Source organism: Callithrix jacchus, chromosome 1, assembly GCF_049354715.1.
Source record: "Callithrix jacchus isolate 240 chromosome 1, calJac240_pri, whole genome shotgun sequence".
NCBI lineage: Eukaryota > Metazoa > Chordata > Mammalia > Primates > Cebidae > Callithrix > Callithrix jacchus.
In genome coordinates, this window is record NC_133502.1 from 202,973,136 (window position 1) to 202,995,343 (window position 22,208).

A 22,208-nucleotide genomic window follows, 5' to 3' on the forward strand; every position below is an offset into this window, starting at 1 on the left:
TTTGTGTGGCTATAATTATAGAAGCTGTTTTATTAATGCACTTGGTAAAGCCCAGCAAGATGATACATCCTTAGCAACAAAGGGTTAGCTGGGGCCAGTTCTAGGGAGTCAGAGGCTCAGAAGGGACACTTGCAGGAGAGCAGAAAGGACACCCACCAAGGAAGCAGGGATCCTGAGAAACCAAGGTTCCAGAAATGGGCTTCAGAGGATTCTTACCACCTCTCCCATCTCTTCTCAACCCAGCCTTCACCCATTCACTTGGGTAAATTAGCGAGGTTTGAGAATAACTACAACAAGCTTCTCCTAATTAATTGAGAGGTATCAAAAGTCACCTGTGCCTAGTGGTGTGATAAAAGGCTCAGTGTCTTTTATCTGTCTTGGGCCTCACCCAGTTTAGGATTCTTTAAACCATGCTAAACACACATGATACAGCTTGATCTTTACATAAACCTCCTAAAAGCAGAGATTTTTTGTTTAGCTCTGCCTCACATGAAATTTTTCCCTTTGCTGTTTTTATTATCTAAGCAATACATATTTATTATGAAAGAAATAGACCAACAGAAAAACAATGACTCAAACCACCATCAGCTTGGCATTGTGACTCATGATGACCAAATTGCCACTATAGCAGAATGCCAAAAACCTCCTGCCAAATGATAAACAACTTGAATAGAAGAACCTTGTCTGCAGCCGGGCATGGTCAGAAGGCACGAATTGGAGAGTAGCCCCAGTTTAGGCTTGCACTTGGAACCAAGTTCCACGCTTTGTGAGCTGTGCAGAAATTCTTACTCAGACTGTTGGAACAATAAGGACATCTGTTGGCCCACAGAGCCGGAAGCTTCAGGATTGGCTTTATCCAGTGGTCTCTGTGATTCTCCTGGCCATTGCCACCCCAGCACCAGTGTCACACACAAGGTGATTGTGAGGTGGCCACAGCATCCCCAGACCTCAAATCCACACACAGCAATCTCAAAGGATCAACTTTCTCCTGCTGATGCTTTCTCTAGAGAATGAGGACAATATCTGCAGAAGCCCCAGAAAATTTCCCTTTGCACCTTTTTTATTCAAATGTTTGCTCATTTCTGAACTAATCCCTACAGCTTGCACGATACTCTGCACTAATTGGCTTAGGTCAGAATTCTCCCACTGGAAATGGAGATATGATTTCTGTGACTAGCTCACATTAATCAGGCCCCATCCTACAGATGGTGTGGGGTAGACATTGGAAAGTCAACAGCAATTGTCTGGCCTTGGACATGTTATTTAACTCCTCTGAGCATCAATATCTCCACTTTGAAAATGAGAACAGTCAGATACTTTTGGTGGTGGACAGTATCTGAGATAATTTACATGAAATGACAAAATTTGATGCTGAACCCTTAGGGGATGAGTAAGTGTGTTAGTTCACTTTGCATTACCATAAAGTATTAGCTGGGTAATCTACAGAGAACAGAGCTTTATTTGGCTCATGGTTCTACAGAATGTGCAAGAAGCATGCTTCTGGTGAGGGCCTCAGGAAGCTTACAATTATGGCAGAAGGTGCAGGTGGTGCAGGTGGTGTCACATGACAAGAGTGGGCGCAAAAAGGAGAGGAGGAGGTGTCAGTCTCCTTTAATCAACCAGATCTCCAGTGAACTCATTATTGCAGGGAGGGCACCAAGCCATTCATGAAAGATCTGCCCACATGAATCAAACACCTCCCAATCCCACTAGGCCCCACCTCCAACATTGGAGATCACATTTCAACATGAGATTTGGAGGCAACAACATTGAAACCATATATCAGTAAGTGAATAAATGTTTGATAAAATCCATTAACTAACTAATTAATGTTTCCTTCGGGTAGCAATAACCAAATAGATTAACATTTCCTCATCCCCTTCTGGCTGGACATTTTGGCAGGGGATGACTTAAGAAAGTCCTTGAATCAGGCATGGTGGTGCATGCCTGTAGTCTCAGCTAGTCAGGAGGCTAAGACAGGAAGATCATTTGAGTCTAGGAGTTCCAGGTTGTGGTGTGCCATGATCATTCCTATGAACAGTCAATCTACTCCTGCCTTGACAACATAGCCAGATCCTGTCTGCTAACTTGTTTTTTTGAAACCAAGTTTCACTGTTGTTGCCTAAGCTGGAGTGCAATGGTGTGATCCCAGCTCACTGCAACCTCTGTTTGCCAGGTTCAAGTGATTCTTCTGCCTCAGCCTCCCAAGCAGCTGGGGTTACAGGTGCTACAGGCACACACCTTCATGCTTGGTTAATTTTTTGTATTTTTAGTAGAAATGGGGTTTCACCATGTTAGCCAGGCTGGTCTTGAATTCCTGACCTTAGGTGATCCACCCATCTCAGCCTCCCAAAATGCTGGGATACAGGTGTGAGCCACCAGCCCCAGCCAACATTCTTTTTTTAATTTTAAAAAAAGGAAAGTCTTTGAAACAGAGTTAAGCATGTCAAAAGTTTGCCAGAGAAAATCCCAACTTTAGCAACCTAACCTGGCTTCTTAGATGGTGAAGAGATGGGGCTCTGTGTTGAGACTTCCTGGGTTTGAATCCAAAACCTTCAACTTACTGGCCATGTGACCTTTGAAATGTGACTTCCTCTCCCCAAGCCTGTTTTCTTCTCTGTGAAATGGGTCAATAAGAGGCAACCTTCATTAAACACAATGTATTGGACAGATGTTAAACAGTTCACAGGTAGAATTTTCTTAAATCCTTTTGACAACCCCATCAACTTGGCACTTTTATTATCTCATTCTAAAGGTAAGAAAACTGGGTCATAGGGAAGTTAAGCTACTTGCCTAAATGTGGAGCCAGGACCTTAATACAAATAACCTAGCTTCAGAGCATGCATTCATAATAATTAAATTCTACTGCCTCTCAGTAATAACAGCAGACACCTCAGGGGACTTTTGTGGTGATAAATGACATAAGACATGTGCAATGCTCAGGAGGCTCAGCAGCAGTAGTATAATTGCTAATAAATATAATAGTAATTATTATTATTATTATTATGTGGAGGTACATATTTCTACACAAGCCCAAAACTTCCACCCCACTGTGAGAAAAATCTTTGCCATAGATTTGATGTACTTACATGATTCTCCTAGTTCCCCTGCTCCCAAAGAAAAAGTCCAACTTTTTTCCTGATCCATCCCCCAACTCCCCATCCTGCCTGCCCCACTGTGCACAAAGATGAGCCTGCTCACCCAGGTCTCTGTGCCTTTGCTCATGTCATTACTTGTGGTGGCAATTACTTGTATGTCATTACTTGTGCTCATTGCTCCTTCTCCTTTTGCAGATGAACTTCCTCTATGCCCTAGGGTCGCCGGGCAGAGCTCTCCACCAACTTGAGCTATAATCACTTTCAGTTACATGTGTCTGTCTCCCCTGTGGTGCTGGAATGGGGCACTATGTCTAGTAATTTTTCTTTCTCCAGTGCTTGATACAAAGCTGGCACATAATATATACTCAGTGGATGTTTCTCGAATGAATCAGTGACTCACAAGTTAGGATGACTATCTACTGAGTACTGAGTGTATAGCAGGAAGCACCCTAGGTGCCTTATGTGCTCATTACAGTTACGGTTACGAATTGCATACATATAATTTAGATGAATTTAGATGAAAATAGAGGGAATCTATAGAACCATAGAACCTGACTGGTAGCTATATAGTGTTTGCTTTATAAATATATAATGTAGTACATTTTATTCAGTCTTCTGTTTTATTCATTTTCTGTATGCATGATGTCTTACATTTTGATTATTTTAATTTATTTTTCAAGCTTTGAATTAAAAAGTTGATGGCAAACAAAAAAAATCCCAATGCGAACATCATAAAACTAAATGAAGCCTTTAAGGCCTATATTCAAAATATTTTAGAGACAGGGTCTCGTTCTGGGGTACAGTGGCATAATCATAACTCACCGTAATCTTAACCTCTTGGGTTCAAGTGATCCTTCCTCTTCAGCCTCCCTAGTAGCTAGGTCTACTGGTATGTGCCACTGTGCCCAGCTAATTAAAAAATATATTTTTTTTAGAGACAGGGTATTGTTTTGTTGCTTAGGCTGGTCTCAAACTCCCAGCCTCAAGTGATTCTCCCATTTCAGTCTCCTCAAGTGTTGGAATTATAGGCATGAGCCACTGCACCTGACTAAATATAGCCTTTTAAATGATTTTTTTTTTTTGAGACCAAGTCTTGCTCTGTAACCCAGGCTGGAGTGCAGTGGTGTGAATGTGGCTCTCTGCAAACCTCGACCTCCTGGGCTCCAGTAAGTCTGCCTCAAGCCCCCCAAGTAGCTGGGATTACAGTTGCATGCCACCACTCCCAGTTAATTTTTGTAGGGATGGGGTTTCACCATGTTGCCCATTCTACTTTCGAACTTCTGAGCTCAAACAAATCTGCCTGCCTTGGCCTCTCAAAGTGCTGGGATTAAAGGCATAAGCCATTGCACCCAGTGTGATATTTGGAAATATTAAAATATGTCATTAAATCTTAACATTTGCTTTAATTGTGGCTTAAAATGCAAATTTCATTAATAATTTTTTTAAATGTTTGAAAGACATTTTGGAAGTGCTGACTGTGAATCTGAGAGAGAGAGTATCATCGAAATATGACCTGAACTCTTCAGTAATGATTTAGTCTCTTACTCTTGCATTGGAAGTTTTTTCAGTTTAGTTGCCCCCATCGCTGTGTGTGAATGGTTTTTCTCTCAAGCATGGGGAAACATTGGGATGAAAACCAACCCTGAATTATTCTTGCTGTCTGGGAAAAATTACATGAACATTAGAATGTGAGATCATCTGAAAAAAGTAAATTTTGGCCTCTCTAGTCATTTCTTACGACCTCTTTCTCAATAAAACTTTATTGAGATGGGAAAAATATGTTTGGTTGGTGCAAAAGTAATTGCAGTTTTTTTGAAAAGTAATGGCGTGGCTGGGTGCGGGGGCTCACACCTGTAATCCCAGCACTTTGGGAAGCTGAGGCAGGTGGATCACCTGAGGTCAGGAGTTTGAGACCGGCCTGGACAACATGGCAAAATGCTGTCTCTACCAAAACATACAAAAATTAGTTGGATGTGGTGGTGGGCGCCTGTAATCCCAGCTACTCGGGAGGCTGAGGCAGGAGAATTGCTTGAATCTGGGAGGCAGAGGTTGCAGTAAGCCAAGATCGAGTGACTCCACTCTAGCCTGAGCAACAGACCGAGACTCTACCAAAACATACAAAAATTAGTTGGATGTGGTGGTGGGTGCCTGTAATCCCAGCTACTCGGGAGGCTGAGGCAGGAGAATTGCTTGAATCTGGGAGGCAGAGGTTGCAGTAAGCCAAGATCGAGTGACTCCACTCTAGCCTGAGCAACAGACCGAGACTCTGTCTCAAAAGAAAAAAGAGTAATGGCTAAAACTGCAATTACTTTTGTACCAACCTAACAGTAACAGAATTGAATTTCCAGCTGAAACCCACTCCCACCTGGACTCTTGTGAACCATTCCTCATTCTGAGCTACCTGCCCAGATCACTCGTTCAGGGCTTAGCGGTTTGTGTTGTTGGTCATCTTTTTGTTTTGTCCACATTTTCTACTGATACTCTCACCTGCTGGAAGGTGAGTTACTGAAGCAACCCTGTCTTTTTCACCTCTGTATCCCCAGCCATTTCCCAGATGCTGGACAGCAAAGGTGCCTGATCAGTGGGTGCTGACTGAACCTGACTCAATGAAGCAATGGCTCCCATAGGCCATAATGGAATTCCTTTCTCCACCATTAACAGCTCACATCATTCAGGGCCTGAGAGTGAGTTTGGAGACCTGACATTTGGAGAGCTGCTTGGACAAACCGAAAGAAAGCCTGGCCCAGAAAAAAAACTCGAACATCATCTGGGCTTACATTTTCATCTTGCAACTGAGAAAAGGGAGACTGAGGAGGTAAGGGTATCATTCATTTGATGTCCCTGGTAAGCAATGAAGTTGAGACGAACCCTCATGCCACTTGGCTTCCAGCCCAGGCTCCTTCCCCTTTGTTACCAGGCTTTTCTGCTCCAAGGGATGTATGCCACTCCTTTCATACTGGCACAGAACATTTCCAAGCTGTTAAGCATTGTGCCATCTCCAGGAAGAGGAGCCTCCTCCCACCTTGTCTTAGGAGAGCTCATTTTTCACTTACAGCTCTTGGCAATAAACAACTCAGGCGAAACGGGTTGTTTCTTACAAGGAGCAGCCACGCAGTGATTGCTCCACTCTGAGGGTCTGACTCAGCCCTTCCTCAGCTTCTGGGCTTATTTTAGCCCCACGTTTCTGGAGGAGGAAATGAGAACATGATCAAGAATGCCGTGGGAAGAGCCTGGGGCCCTCCAGTTCTCTCGGGGAGCCTCGGGAAGCTCCTTACAGTTCCAGCTGCTGTATAAATTCACAGCCAAGGGCTCCTACAGAATTGGGCTGCCAGCCTGGCCAGCCTGGTGGGTGTGCTCCACTGTAAGAAAGCCTGCCATTTGGAAATGAGAATTAGAGCAAAAGGATAAATTTGAGGTTGATTATTGACCTAGCAAAGAGTTTCTTTCCTTTCTTTACTAAAAGTGGGATAGTAGAAAGAACGAGTCTATTGAAGTCTCAGATTCTATTTATGAGCCATGAAAACTTGGGCTTCGGATTCACCATTCTGAGACTGGGAACTGTAGTCTTGGGCTGGGTCTTGAAAGACAAGGGAGGAAGGTAGAAAAGGAGTTATAGGCAGAAGAAGGGGTCTCTGCAAATGCCTGGAGATGTGAAAATGCATAACATGTTCAGGGAAATGTCTGGAATGGCTGCAATCAAGTCAGACAGGGAAGATAGATGGGATCGGTAGCAGCCTACTCACTCTTCGTATAGCACCTCTTGCATGTTTCTGCTCACACAATTTTGCTTAAATCACTCTCTTTACCCGAAGGCTTTCCTTGTTCTCTCCAGCTATGAAATCTTCCCATTGTCACTGGTATGTGCTCCATCTGTCCTATGGAGCATTTCTTGCTGTCCTAGGCCACAAGGTCCCCTCCACAGGCTTCTATCAGCATCTCCATCAGTGCAGCTCATTTAGCCCCTAGCCCTTGCTCTGTGTGACTGGTAATACTTTCATCTCCAACAGAATCAGAAATCATTCATATAAAAGCTTTCTTATCCTATCTGTCTTTACTCTCCCTCTATGTTGACTTTCCATTGCTAGGTAACAATTATGGCAAACTTAGAGGTCCAAAGTAACACCTACTTATTAGCTCACAGTTGCATAGGCCAGATGTCCAGCGATGACATTGATGGGTTCCCTTTGCAGGGTCTCACAAGGCTGAAATCAAGGTGTCATCCAGGCTGTGATTCTTTTTGGATACTCTGGGGAAAAAAAATCCATTTCTGTATTAGTCTGTTTTCACACTGCTGATAAAGATATACCTTAGACTGAGTAATTTATAAAGAAAAAGAGATTTAACTCATGGTTCCACATGGCTGGGGAGGCCTCATAATCATGGCAGAAGGTGAAAGGCACATCTTACATGGTGGCAGACAGAAGAGAAGTGATAGCCAAGCAAAAAAAAAACCCATCAGATCTTGTGAGATGTATTCACAACCATGAGAACAGTATGGGAGAAACTGCCCCCATGATTCAATTATCTCCCACTGGCTCCCTCTCACAACATGTGGGAATTATGGGAGCTACAATCCATGATGAGATTTGGGTGGGGACACAGCCAAACCATATCAACTTCCAAAGTCATTGAAGTTGTTGGCCAAAATCAGCTCCTTGAAGCTGTAGGATAGAGGTCCCTGTTTCCTTATCAGGGGCTTCTCTTACCTCCTACCCACATTCCTTGCCTCATGGTCCCTATGGACAGTTCACAACATGGTTGTTACTTCTTCCAGCCCAGCAAGAGCACATCTCTGACTTCTTCAATGACCAACCTCAGAAACACTTCCATTTTTAAAGAGCCCATTTGACTAGGTCAAGCGTACCTTGAATTATCTCTAAGTGACTGTGTCACCTTATCACAGGAATAATAGCCATCATGTTCATAGACTCAGGGATTATATAGGACATATATACCATGGGGGTGGGGATCCTAGGGGACATCTGAAAATTCTGCATACCACATCCTCCAAGATCCTTTCTATGAAGGAAGAAGTTTTTTCTGTCAGGGTCGGTTTCTGACTCTCCCTTGTTAACCAGGAAATGGGCAGATTTCCACACAGATGCAGTGAGAAATAGAGTCAGATTTCCTCTCCCAAGAGATTGCAAGATGTAGAAACAGCTGGGAGTGCAGGCTTGTAGAAATGGAATGGGGCCTGTGAACATCAGGACTGGAGGAAGAGGAAGGAAAGGGAAACAGCTTATGGGTGAGGGGATGGGCATGAGAGGCAAGACTTCAGGCTACCACATGAATGGGAAACAGAGAGAAAGAGGCAGAAAAGAATTACAGACTTGATTTCAGGTAAACATTTGGTAGGAAAAAGAATGAGAAAGGAAATGGAAAGGAATTTAAAAAAATATTTTAAAAGACTGCTTTCAGTTGTAAATTGCATCCTTTGGGACACGGTTTGAAAGGAACCCACAAAAACATAAATTTGCTTTGAATAACATTGGTTGCTATGCTGTCTTTCCTTGAATGTGACATTGTGCAGGGACTGAGCCTGTTGACATATCTTCCTATTGCATATGTAGGTACCTTAACTGCTTGGTTAGGCTACAAGCAGGGTTGTCCTGTAACATCAAAAGAAACACCAAACAGCAAGTTAAGAGAAGTAATGATGGGGTGTGGCATGTGCCTGCAGTCCCAGCTACTCAGGAGGCTGAGGCAGGAGAATCGCTTGAACCCAGGAGGTGGAGGTTGCAGTGAGCTGAAATTGCACCACTGCACTCCAGCCTGGGTGACAGAGCAAAACTCTGTCTCAAAAAAAAAAATTTTAAAAATAAAATAAAATAAATAAAAAATAAAAAGAATTCAAGTTTCAGGAAAAAAAAAGAGAGAGAAGCATTGATTTTCATAGAAATGTGCCATGTAACATCATGAGACATCTATTTCATTTATTAAACAGAATACATAGAATCTCATGCCAATGCCAGACATATGGGAATCCTATCTGAGAGCTTTTCAAGGTCAAGAACCATGTCTTGATCATACCTGTTTTCCCTAGTTCCTAGTACAGAGTAGATATATGAGAAAATAAGCCTTGCAATTGAACTTGTTTGATTAATAAATATGATAGCTGACATGTATAGATTACTTACAAAATTTCAGATAACATTCTGAGGTATTACTATTTTTCCTGTTTCGATTATGAAAACTGAGGCACAGAGAGGTTAAGTGACTTGCACAAGTTCACGCAGCTAATAAATGCCAAAGCCAGAAATTTAATGTAAGCATTTAGGTCTTTAGTCTATGCACTTGCCATAAGCAATGAACCTCTAGTACAGAACAGTGAGGATAATATACTGCAGGTCTTCTACCTCCAAGGGAGTAAGACCCCGAATGGATGTGGAAGAAGTTAATGCAGAAGCTCCCTGGGCACCATGTATTTTCTAGAAGCACTGGAGAACAAGCTGCAATCTCTAAGCTCTTGCTACTAAATCGTGGTGAACCAGCAGCATCGGAACACCAGGGAGCTAATTAAAAATGCAGAATGAATGAATCTGCACCTGATGAGTCATTCTGCACCTAATGAATCAAACTCTGCTTTTTGACAAGATCACAGGTAATTCATGTACATATTAACGTTGAGTAGCACCACTCTAAAAATATTACCTAGACCAGTACAGTCCAATAAAACTTTCTGCAAGGTAGAAATGTTCTATCTCTACACTAGTAACTAGCCACAGGTAGCTATTACACTCTTGGGCCACATGGCTATTAAGCACATGTGACTAATACAGCTGAGGAAGTGATTTCCTTATGTTCTTTGGATAAACTTAGATTTATTCATTTATTTATCTAATTTTTAATTTTTTTTTAGATGAGTCCCACTCTGTCACCCAGGCTGGAGTGCAGTGGCTCAATCTCAGCTCACTGCCTCAGCCTCCTGAGTAGCTGGGATTACAGGCATACACTGTCATGCCTGGCTAATTAAAAAAATTTTTTTTTTTTTCCGTAGAGATGGGGTTTTGCCATATTGGCCAGGCTAGTCTCAAATTCCTGACCTCAGGTGATCCACCCACCTCAACCTCCCAAAGTGCCAGGATTATAGGTGTGAGCCACTGCATCCCACCAAACTTGGATTTAAATAGCCTCATGTGTTTAATGGCTACCATTTTAGATAGTATAGGTTCTAGATTTATTGTTCTCCTCTGTTTATTTCTCTGTGATCCAATAATCTGTGTAAAGTTAAGAGTCCAATCTTGAAACAGCTGTTATGGAAATGCAGTGGAGGATTTTGTTTCTCCTCCTGACTTGGAGTGCATCATAGGAAGCGTGGAATCATAGCACTGAAAGCATTTCATGATCTGGCCAATCCTGTTCCAGGCCTGGCACACCTATGTGCTTCTTCAGCAATCTGTGCATTTTCCTATGCTTAGTATTTAGTGTCATCCTCTGCTTACCAAACTGTATTCAATGCCAACTGCAAGCTGTCCAAGCCCACAATAAAACCTTATTAGAAAACATAATATAACCTTCAGGGCACCCTCAGGCATAAGTAAGAGGAAAATACTGTTCACTGGAAGCACGCCTTGCCCACCTTCTCATTTTAAATTAGCATCCTCCTCTTCCACACTCCTTAGCTATTTTCCATGCCTTATTTTGCTCTGTACCATTTGACACATATTTGGAAGGATAGAAAACCTTTTTCCTCTACCCTCCTAGGTTCTCTGGCTACGACCCTGCAAATTAGACTGACACAATTTATATTCACAGGAGAGAAACACAGTTTCTTAACACATGAGAGAAACCTGATGATGAGTAACTCAAAGGAGTGGTTGAAATTTGGACTTACGTAGCATCTTAAAGAGCAATAAATTTGTAGATAAATGCTTAGACAAAGGATAAAGTTTTAGGTTTCTTAGGTCTCCCGGGTTGGCATCTGTGGGAAGGTAAGCAAATGGGGAAACTAACAGTGTAAAGCTTGTTTATTCAGTTACATCTTGGTACTCACATTCTGTCCTCTTCACAGCCATGAAACTTCCCTGGGGAAGGTACGGTTGGGGGTGGGATTTACAAAAGTCCTCATTTCTCAGAAGTTTCCACTTTTAGTTAGAGAAGGCAAACTCTAGGAAGGCTTCTTTCTGCATCTATTGAATCACAGATGCCTCCAGCATAAAGTAATATTTGTGCCAAAGTGACACATTTTGGAGTGGCATATTTTGATCCACTCTACATGCTATATATATATCTTTTTTTAAAGTTTATTTATTTAATTTTTGAGACAGGGTCTTGCTCTGTCACCCAGGCTGAAGTGTAGTGGTGTGATCATAGCTTACTGTAGCCTCAAGTGATCCTCCCACCTCAGCCTCTAAGGTAGCTGGGACCACAGTCACGTGCCATCGTTCCTGGCTAATTTTTTTGAGTTTTGGTTAAAAAAAAAAAAGGTCTCACCATGTTCCCATGCTGGTCTTGTACTTCTGAGCTCAAGAGAGTTTCCTGCCTTGGCCTCCCAAAGTGTTGGGATTACAGACATAAGCCACTGTGCTTGGCTTACATATTTTACTAGCTTATTTGTATGGCTTCATTTCAATGAAAGCTTTATGAAGGCAAATACTAAGTGTTTGAGATAGAAAAATAGACATTCCAATGGTTTTGTGTATCTAGTTATATAGTAACAGCTACCATATAATTAAGTTCCTGATGTATGCCAGGACCATTCAAAGTACTGAACAAACATATCATTTAATTTCCTCAACAACCCTGAGAGATCTGTGGTATTGTACCCATTATTTTAGATAAAGAAACTGATAGTCATAAAAAGTACAACCACTTTCCTATTTGACTTCAACTGTTAATTATTTAATTCGCTATAGCCATATTAGAAATAATTGGGATAACAAAGATCTCTTAATAGGAGGCACTGGAGCTGATAATGCTAATATCCAGAGAAAAGAATCTGATTATCTTGGAAAGAGGTATCTTCAGAGGCTATTAACATACAGCACTCTGTACTGACTTATGCTTTACTTGGGGAAAATTCAAATTAAACTTGATTGTCTCTTCTGCTGCTTCTTTTCTCCATATTAATAGTTTAATCTGCATAGTGGGTGTTGGATGTGCACCTTACGGCTGTTTATAGCAATTGGTGAAGTACTTAACATTTTAAAGAAATTAACTGTCTGGTGAAGAGGACTCCAGAGGACAGAAGAGCAAGATATAGACAGGATGTCTGATAATTCTGGCATTCTGGAAGAAGGAGGATAAATGGAGTCGCTTTCTCCTGGTTCTCCTCCAGACTTGCTGACTTCTCTCATTTTTGGCTATTGTTTCTTTTTTTTCTAATTCCCTAAATGTAGACATACCCAAAGCTTATCCTTGGCCATCTCTTCCTCCAGTGCTGTGTTTCCTCCATGGGGTATTTCATCCATCTTGTGTCTCAGGAGGCAAGGTAAAGGGGCCCAGGGGAGGGGCATAAAAACCCCAAGACACCCAAGGGTGGTATTTAAACACACTTCGTGTGTGTGTAAAATCCTCCAATTCCAGCACAAGAAACTTCTGGAGAGTTACTTGAGGATTTCCCAGTCTTGCCCAGATTAAAACTATAGCCAATTGCCTGCAGTAAAAGAAGAGATTTGAACATATCCAGTTATCGAGTGAATAGACCCAGACACTTCCAAAGCCCTCCAGATCTTGTTATAAGGTTAGGCAGCCAGAACATAGGCAGATCACTTGAATCCCTCCTCCCCATAGTACTTGCCCATGACTCCAAACCACCTCTACAGCCTGAGGAGCTGGACTGGAGCCAATGAAACATCTCTCCTTTATTTCTTAATTTGTTGAAGAAAATAGAAAAGAATCCCTGGAGATTCTGTATAGTCTTATTAAGGATTTAGAAGAAAAGCATAAAGACTATTTCTGCTAGGGATTCAAGAAGCTGGATTTTGTGAGATTTGAAAATGAAGCTCTAGAGTGGATAGTGGAAGGAAAAGAGTATTAAAGGAACAGAGGAGATAAAGAAATTAACTTTGAATATCTATGAGGTGCCAGGCAACTGTAAACACACCAAATCACTCAACTCTCACAACAAATCTCCAAGGTTGGTATTATCAGATATTGATGTTCAAGTAAAGGTTCAGAAAGACTAAACCACCTGTCACACAACACTGAAGGGGCAGAGCTGGGATTTTTGTCCACGTCTATCTGACTTCAGTCTTTTTGCTCTACCATGCTATCACCTAGAACCTGGCCCAGTTCAAGGACAGAATATCTCTTTTTATTTTTATTTATTATTTATATTTATTTTTGAGACGGAGTCTCACTTTGTCACCCAGGCTGGAGTGCCGTGGTGGGATCTCAGCTCATTGCAGCCTCTGCATCCTGGCTTCTAGGTATTCTTCTGCCTCAGTCTCCCAAGTAGCTGGTATTACAGGCATCTGCCACCATGCCTGGCTAAATTTTGTATTTTTAGAAGGAATGGGGTTTCACCATGTTGGTCAGGTTGGTCTTGAACTCCTGACCTCAAGCAATCCACCCACCTTGGCCTCCCAAAGTGCTGAGATTACAGGCATGAGCCACTGTGCCAGGCCCAAGGAAGGGATGTCTCTAGCCTGGTCTCTCTCAGCCGGACATACTTGGGTTACCTTCTGGAGATCAAGTAGATAGACCTAGAGCACAGTCAGAGGAGAGAGAGACCTGATGCTGGACATATTTGTCATATGAGAAATTATAGCAGGAACTGGAGTTGATCAGCTTGGGGAAGAGAAAATTCTAGGGATATGGTAATCATCTTCAAATATTTGAAGGGCTGTCATGAGGAAGAGAGATTATACTTATCCTGAAAGGTCTCCAAGGGGTAGAAATAAAGATGATGGATGGCAATGACAGGCCGACAGACGTCAGCTCTATAAAAGGGAGACTTCTATCATACAGGACTAGAAAGATGGCTGCCTTGGAAAGAAGAAGGCTCCCTATCACCAGGGTGTCCAAGAGGAGGCAAACTGACGATATGGTAGCAATGCTTTCCAAATAATTCAAGGATTGATAAGCAAGAGAACTCAATTTCCTTAAAGCCCTCTGACAGCTCTGGCAATCTAATTTTGTGATCTATTTATACTGTCACTGCCTAAATCAGACTTGAAGTAACTATGCAATAGGAACTCTAACCCCATAGCTACATCCTGTGTCAACAAATAATTTTGTTGGAAGTAAAATTCATGGTCTTTACAATGTCCTACAAAGCCCTACATGCTATGGCCCCATCACTATCACTCCACTCCCAGACACATCAGCCTCCTTGCTGTGCTTTGAAAGTTCAGACATGTTAGAAGCTCAGAAAGTTAGAAGTTTTCCTGTGCTATTCTCTCTGCCAGGCACCCTCTTCCCCCAAAATAACCCTGTGGTTATCTCATCGACCTTCTTCAAGCATGTGCCCAATGCCCTATTCTCGGTAAGACGCTCCTGGAGAATTTTGTTTAAATTATTACTCAACCCTACATCCCACACCCCCATCCCCTCAATCTACTCAATTTTTTTCAGTGTTTATAATTTTCTAACATAGTGAATGATGTGCTTATTTATAATTATTCATTGTCCAACTCATCCCACTAAGACAGAAGCTCCATGAGGGCAGGAATTTTTTTTTTGCTGGGGGGTAGGGAGTGCTGGGGTGGGGTGGTTTTTTTTTTTTTTTTTTTTGAGGGAAAAAGAGAAAAAGAAGGGGAAAAAAAGAAAAAGAGGGAAAAAGGAATATTACTTCATTCCTAAAATGGGTTTCAATAATGGCCAATCAATATTTTGACTGTTTAAAGTGGTTAATGCATATTTTATTTGTTTAAAATGGAGACCTCTATTGTGTTTATTTGTTCTGGCTCTGAGTTCAAGTCCTGGATATCGTTATCAATTTGTTGTCTCGTTGAATCTAAATCTCATTATGTGTCTTATGTATCTGAGTGTTAAGATCTCTTATTGTTGCATTAATCTTTTTACCCTTGCATCCTTGTAGCTCTGAAATCTATTTTATTAAGTGTGAGAATTGCAACTCCTGCTTTTTATTTGTTTATTTTTGCTCTCCATTTGGTTGGCGAGTTTTTTTCCATCCCCTTGTTTTGAGTCTTTGTATATCTTTAGATATATCGTTAGATTTTGTGGATAATGTATATTTTGTGTGTTTAAAATGGAGAGCTCTATTGAGTTTATTTGTTCTGGATCTTAGTTCCAGTCCCGGATATCGTTATCAATTTTCTGTCTCGTTGAATCTAAATCTCATTATGGGTCTTATGTATCTTCTGGGTGTTAAGATCTCTTATTATTACATTAATCCTTTTACCCTTGTATCCTTGTAGCTTTGAAATCTATTTTGTCAAATGTGAAAATTGCAACTCCTGCTTTTTATTTATTTATTTTTGCTCTCCATTTGGTTGGTACTTTTTTTTTTTCCAACCCTTTATTTTGAGTCTATGTATATCTTTGGATATACCGTTAGATTTTGTCTGTATCTTTTGATTGGGAGATTTGGTCAATTTAAATTTAGGGTTGCTGCCATTTGATATTAACTGGCTATTTTGTCCTTTCGTTGATAAAAATTTTTCTTTATGTTAATGCTCTTTACTTTTTGGTGTATTTTTAGAAAGGGTCATACTGGTTGTTCCTTTCTGTGTATAATGCTTCTTTTAGAAGTTCTTGTAAAGCAGGCCTGGTGGTAATAAAATCTCTGAGTGCTTGCTTGTTCCTAAAAGATTTTATTTTTCCTTCAAATGTAAAGCTTAAATTGGCAGGATATGAAATTCTGGGCTGAAAGTTCTGTTGATTAAGTATATTGAATATTGGCCCCCACTCTCTTCTAGCTTGTAGATTTCCATTGAGAGATCTGCTGTAAGCCTAATGGGCTTACCTTTATGGGTAACTTGATCTTTCTCTCTGGCTGCCCTTAATATTTTCTCCTTCGTTTCGATCTTGGTGAATCTAACGATTATGTGCCTTGGGGTTGGTCTTCTTGAGGAATATCTTTGTGGTGTTCTCTGTATTGCCTGGGGTTGAATAGTGTCCTGCTTTGCTAAATTAGGAAAATTTTCCTGGATAATGTCCTGGAGAGTATTTTCCAGCTTGAATTGATTCTCTCTGTCACATTCAGGTACACCAATCAAGCGTATATTAGGTCTTTTCACATAGTCCCATATTGCTTGGAGACTTTGCTCATTCCTTTTTATCCTTTTTTCTCTATTCTTGTCTTGTTGTTTTGTTTCATTAAGTTGATCTTCGACCTCTGATACCCTTTCTTCTGCTTGATCCATTCGGCTGTTTAAGCTTGTACATATTTCACTAAGTTCTCGTGTTGTATTTTTCAACTCCATAAGTTCATTTGTATTCCTCTCTATATTGTCTATTCTTTTCAACATTTCATCGAACCTTTTTTCCAAGTTCTTAGTTTCTTTACATTGGGTTAGAACAAGTTCCTTTAACTCCCAGAAGTTTCTTATCATCCACCTTTTAAAGCCTACTTCAGATAATGGAACACAGTCCTTTTCCATCAGGGCTTGTTCCGTTGCTGATGGTTTCTGATTTTGAGTATACTCGGCCTTCTTAGGCTGTTTTTTCCCCTTCATTGTAGATGAACCGCCTTTCTAATTAGGTTTCTGAGTCGACGTCCAACTTATTGATTCCCAGTGCTGGGATCTGAGCAACCCACTGTGGCAGCCTAAATAGCAGTGATAAGACTGATGGTGCTCTTCTGCCCGGGAATCTCTGGTCTGGCTTCCCTCTTGAGTCCGCAACAAGTGGCTCTGACTTCCCGGAGCTCCAAACTCCGGTCAGTAGGGGAAGCAGTCCCGTTGGCTCTGCATGAAGAACTGCTGCGCCGAGACGCCTGCAAAACTGCTGCGGTGGCCATAAGAGTCGCGCTGGCGACCCGTGGGGCTCCTCCACTGGGAATCGGCTGATTGGTGAGTGACGAAAATTCGTCTAAAAGTGTGGCGTCGTCTCGTTCTCTGGGCTTTCACTGGGAGCTACAATCCTGAGCTGTTAGTAGTCGGCCATCTTGGATCGATCGAGGGCAGGAATTTTTTTTTTATCATTTTATTCTCAGTTGACTCCCAAGCACATAAATAGTACCAGACACAAATTACTCAATAAATATTTGTGGAATGAATACATGGATAAATGAATGAGATTTCTTTTCATTCTCAATCCCCTTCTTAAGAGGAAGTTCTTCTGTAAGGCTACATAAAGAAGCAAAAAAGAAAAAAAAAAAAAGGTCAAGCATGGTGGCTTGTACCTGTAATCCCAGCATTTGGGAGAGCAAGGTAGGACGATCACTTGAGCCCAGGAGTTCAAGACCAGCCTGAGCAACATAGTGAGACCCCATCTCTATAAAAAACTTAAAAATTGGCTGGATGTGGTGCATGTGCCTGTAGTCCCAGCTGCTCAGGAGGCTGAGGTAGCAGGATCTTTTGAGCCCAGGATTTCACGGTTGCAATGTGCTATGATCATGCCACTGCACTCCTGTATCAGTGACAAAGTGAGACCCTGTTTCAAAAAATAAGGAAGAAGAAGAAGGACGGGGAGGAGAAGGAGGAGGAAGAGGAAGGAGGAAGAAGAAGGAAGAAGAAGAAGAAAAAAAAGAAAGATGAAGAAAGAAGGAGAAGAAGAAGGAGGAGGAGAAGAAACAACCTAGCATGGTAACACATCTATATTCAGCTGTGAGATGGATTTGGTGGTCAAAGTCAGCAAGAAGAGTTGTCTTAACAGATACTCTGTTCTGAAGAAAATGAAAGACTTATTTTCTCCAGTGTCGAAATGGATCTGGAGTTGTGATGACCTAGTTTGAAAACAGGATACTGTTGGAATACAGAGGAATTCATGAGGAAGCAGATGGAAAGAAATCATGAAAGGAAGGAAATTCCCAGAAGCTCATCCATGGGGGACTCAGCATAGATGATAACAATTGCTGACCGTTTATTGAGAACTTAACATGCACCAGGCACTCTTTTAAATACTTTCTAAGGATTATCTCACACTGTAATTAACCTTGTGAAATAGGACCTACTATTATCCCCATTTTCCAGATGAGAAAAATGAGGCATGGCAAGTCAATGTGCTCAAAGTCTTACAATTACTAATCCTAAATTATAAATACTCTAGAATTTGGGGATTCAAAACCCTCAGCTCTTGAGCCTGTGCTCTTAAGTATTAAGTTCCACTGCCTGAAAAATAAATAAACAAAAGTGTGATTAAGTACTAGTGTCTGGACATCTCTCTGGTATTGGCTGAGCCTATACATGCTGTGCCAGTAACACGGTACTCCCTCACAACATAGCAAAGCCATCCTGCTTCCTATGACATCGATACTTTCTGAATGGTGTGGCATTCAGCCTGAGACAGATTTCCTACTGGCACAGACAAGACAAAAATACTAACATTTGGACTGTGTTTTAAAACCTATGAATAGAAATATTTTTATTTGATCCTCACAGAAAATATGTGAAGTATTATAAGCTGTCTCTCTTGAAGAAGGGAAATCTAACACACAGCTAATGAGCTGTGGTGTGGAGACCACAACCCCAGTCATTTGGCCCAAGGTGCATACTTTTTCCATGACGCCATGCTGCCATCAACTACAGAAGGTTGTCTAGACCACTTCAACATCTAGGATCCCCATTAGCCTATTAAAAATAGGATATCATCTCTGTGTCATTGATCTTAAAGAATGGTTGATTATAATGCAACTATGTTTAGGTCTTAATTTTTGGGTTTCAGATGCAAAGCTGGGGTATATATCAAGGGTGTGTGTGTGTGTGTGTGTGTGTGTGTGTGTGTGTGTGTTAGGCCTGTGCTGTCCAATACAATAGCTGCTCAGGCTACATGTGGCTATTAAACACAGTTATCTATGACTAGTGTTACTGAGAAGTTAAATTTTTTATTTTATTTTACTTTTTTGAGATAGAGTCTCACTCTGTTGCCCAGGCTTGACTGTAGTGGCACAATCTCAGCTCACTGCAACCTATGTTTTGCTAATTCAAGCGATTCTCCTGCCTCAGCCTCCCAAGTAGCTGGGATTACAGACACGTGCCACCAAGCCTGGCTAATTTTTACATTTTTAGTAGAGACAAGGGTTTGCCATGCTGGCCAGGCTGGTCTTGAACTCCTGACCTCAGGTGATCTACTTGCCTCAGCCTCCCAAAGTGCTGGGATTACAGATGCGAGCCATCGTGCCCAGCCTAAAATTTTTATTATTAATTTAGATTTAGATTTAAATTTTAAAATGGAAACATCATAAAATTTTTTTATTAAACTCAACATTATTGTTTTGATTGAACTCTACCTCACTTTAGCCTTTGCATGGCCTCAGATAGCAGTGCTGTATAGTGATGCACTTTTTGGATGTATCTGTGACTTCCACTATTATGCATAAGTACATCACTGATCTAGTCAGTGTGGATGGATTGATTCAGTTTAAATGTGTTTTTCCTACACAGCAAGGATAATATTGTAACATTATCCTTGAATATTTTATGTTAACAACTCTAATTACTGTGGTAACTATGTGAATTTTAATTGGTAATTAACTTGAAGAGCTTGTTATTATTTTACTTATAATACAATTAAATTATTTTTAGCATAAAAAATAAGTATGGACAAATTTTTCTAACTAAAACAATGGAGATGCAGAAACTAATACTATGATTAGAATAGGAAAGAAAATAAGAGATTAGAAGAAAACATAATGTAAATTTTACAATGAATGGTAATTGCAATTTACTGCAGCAGAACAAAACTAAGAAGCCCTCTGTTTTGTTAAAAAAAAAAGAGAGAGAGAGAGAGAGGGAGAAAGAAAGAAAGAAAGAAAGAAAGAAAGAAAGAAAGAAAGAAAGAAAGAAAGAAAGAAAAATGTAATAGACAGTATCAAGACATTTACAGCAAATACTTAATGAATTTGGTAAGTTCCTCCTGAACAATTAAAAAATGATTAACTGAACTAGCCACATGACATCAGAATTAAACATCAGTCAAAATATTTACATTATTTTTAACAGAATCCAGGCTTGTAGGAAGAAAAATACTAAAAATGTTATTTTATAAAAAGTGGAAGACCTTCAATTATGCCACCAAATATTTGTCCCTAGAATAGAAGACTTTTCTAACAATATCAAAGAGAAATTGATTCAAATTTGAAAAAAATTGAAAGGACTTCATTTTAGCTTTAAATGAGTGGAAAATAATGGAAACACTACCCAAGTAATACTTTAGGGGCAGGTTGTCTCAAAATGCTTGCAAATTTAGAAGAAAGAAATCTGTTATCAACCCATGACCTAAAATATGAAACTTGTAGCAAAGTTATTTTAAACAATTTTTTGTCTACCAAAGAAGAATTTTACTTAGATGTGGGGAAAAAAAGTTTCTATCATGGTGGATGACACTCAAGCTATTTTAGATATTTTTATATCCAGATTTATTGGAATTTATAACAACAGGCTGATACTATCTTTATTGCTTCATTTTACTAAGTACTGTGAAAATATTTGTACGCCGAAGCATATTCTGTGAAAGGTGTCATGTGCACAGGTGTTAAAATTTTTCAGTATATACACGTAAAAGTTGTGAATCACTGCCAAATATGGATCTATTGAACAAAATAGAAGACAATTAACTTAATGATTTTGTGATGTTTGCCAGTGTTTATCAGTTGAGTGGTGGAACAGTAATACTAAAATTTGCTATATTATTAACTTCAATTCAAGACACACTTGAAACAAAATTCACCAAATGAAAGACAAAAAATGACATTGTGATTCCATTCCTAGACAATATTCCACTCCTAAACAAGCTAAATTTGAAGTTTCATGGAAAGAAGAGGTTTACTTGTGACACAGCAAGACCAGTATGAGAATTTGCTGAAATTATCATTATCATTATACAAATCAATAATAATTACATTCCATATTTTCTAAGGTGAATTAATATGCAGAAGATTGTAACTGACAGTATTATGTACATTGGCTGCAAAAATGACAGGACAAGCATTGTATTTATATTATTTATTTAGAGCTGCTTTCAAATTTTTGCAATACCCCTTTGAACCCAATGTTGATACTGAGTTGACATAAAAGTTAGTAAATTTACTATGGACGGACACGGTTTTGAAAGGAATATGCTTTGGCTACAAAGTCAAATTGATTGTTCTAAAACCGATGAGCCAGTTTTATCAATATAGATTTGAAAATTAAATGAAAATGATGTTTTGGTATTCCATTTTGTTTTTAGAAAACTTTTAAGTACGTTTTTAACAGCTTGAGCATGTGATTCTACTGTTTTGTTTTGTTTTTAAGATGGGGTCTTGCTCTGTTGTCACCCAGGCTGGAGTGCAGTGGTGTGATCTCGGCTCACTGCAACTTCCACCTCCCGGGTTCAAGTGATTCTCCTGCCTCAGCCTCCTGAGTACCTGGGACTACAGGCATGTGCCGCGATACCCAGTTAATTTTTTGTATTTTTAGTAGATATAGGGTTTTGCCGTGTTGGTTAGCCTGCTCTTGAACTCCTGACCTCAGGTGATCCACCAGCCTTGGCCTCCCAAAGTGCCGGGATTACAGGTGTCCACTACCAGTCCTGACCAATTCTACTGTTTTGGAGAATATATTTTATAAAAAATAAATAAAATATTTCTGATGAAAATTAGCTTCTAAATTAAGATGTGCTGTCAGTGTAAAACACTCACTAGATTTTGAGGATGTTGTTACGATAAAAAGAATGTGAACTATCTTATTGATAATTTTCCATATTGATTAGATGTTAAAATGGTAATATTTGTATATATTAGATTAAATAAATTACATTTTGAAAATAATTTGATCTATTTTTTTTTTTTACTTTTTAATGTGACTGCTAGAAAATTTAAAATTACATATGTGGCTTACATTATATTTCTTTTTGTTGTTTTGTTTTGTTTTGTTTGAGACCAGGTCTCACTCTGTCACCTAGCTGACGTGCAGTGGTGCTCTCATGGCTCACTGCAGTCTCGACCCCTTGGGGCTCAAGCAATCCTCCTACCTCAGCTCCCAAGTAGCTGGTACTACAGGTGTGAGACATCACACCTGGCTTTTTTTTTTTTTTGGAGAGACAGGGTCCCACTATGTTGTC

The 22,208-nt window shown here is 40.2% G+C and overlaps 1 protein-coding gene across 7 annotated transcripts in view; it reads left to right on the forward strand.

Moving 5' to 3' along the window:
- LOC118146826 (uncharacterized) overlaps window positions 1-22,208 on the forward strand; it is a 184,554-nt gene that overhangs the window by 154,650 nt on the left and 7,696 nt on the right. For all 7 annotated transcript variants that reach the window (XM_054240594.2, XM_078339159.1, XM_078339161.1 and 4 more), the window contains one exon: window positions 5,642-5,913. In XM_054240594.2, coding sequence (XP_054096569.1) covers window positions 5,713-5,913 — 201 coding nt within the window. In that variant the 5' untranslated portion in view covers window positions 5,642-5,712. The remainder of the gene's footprint in view (window positions 1-5,641; window positions 5,914-22,208) is intronic.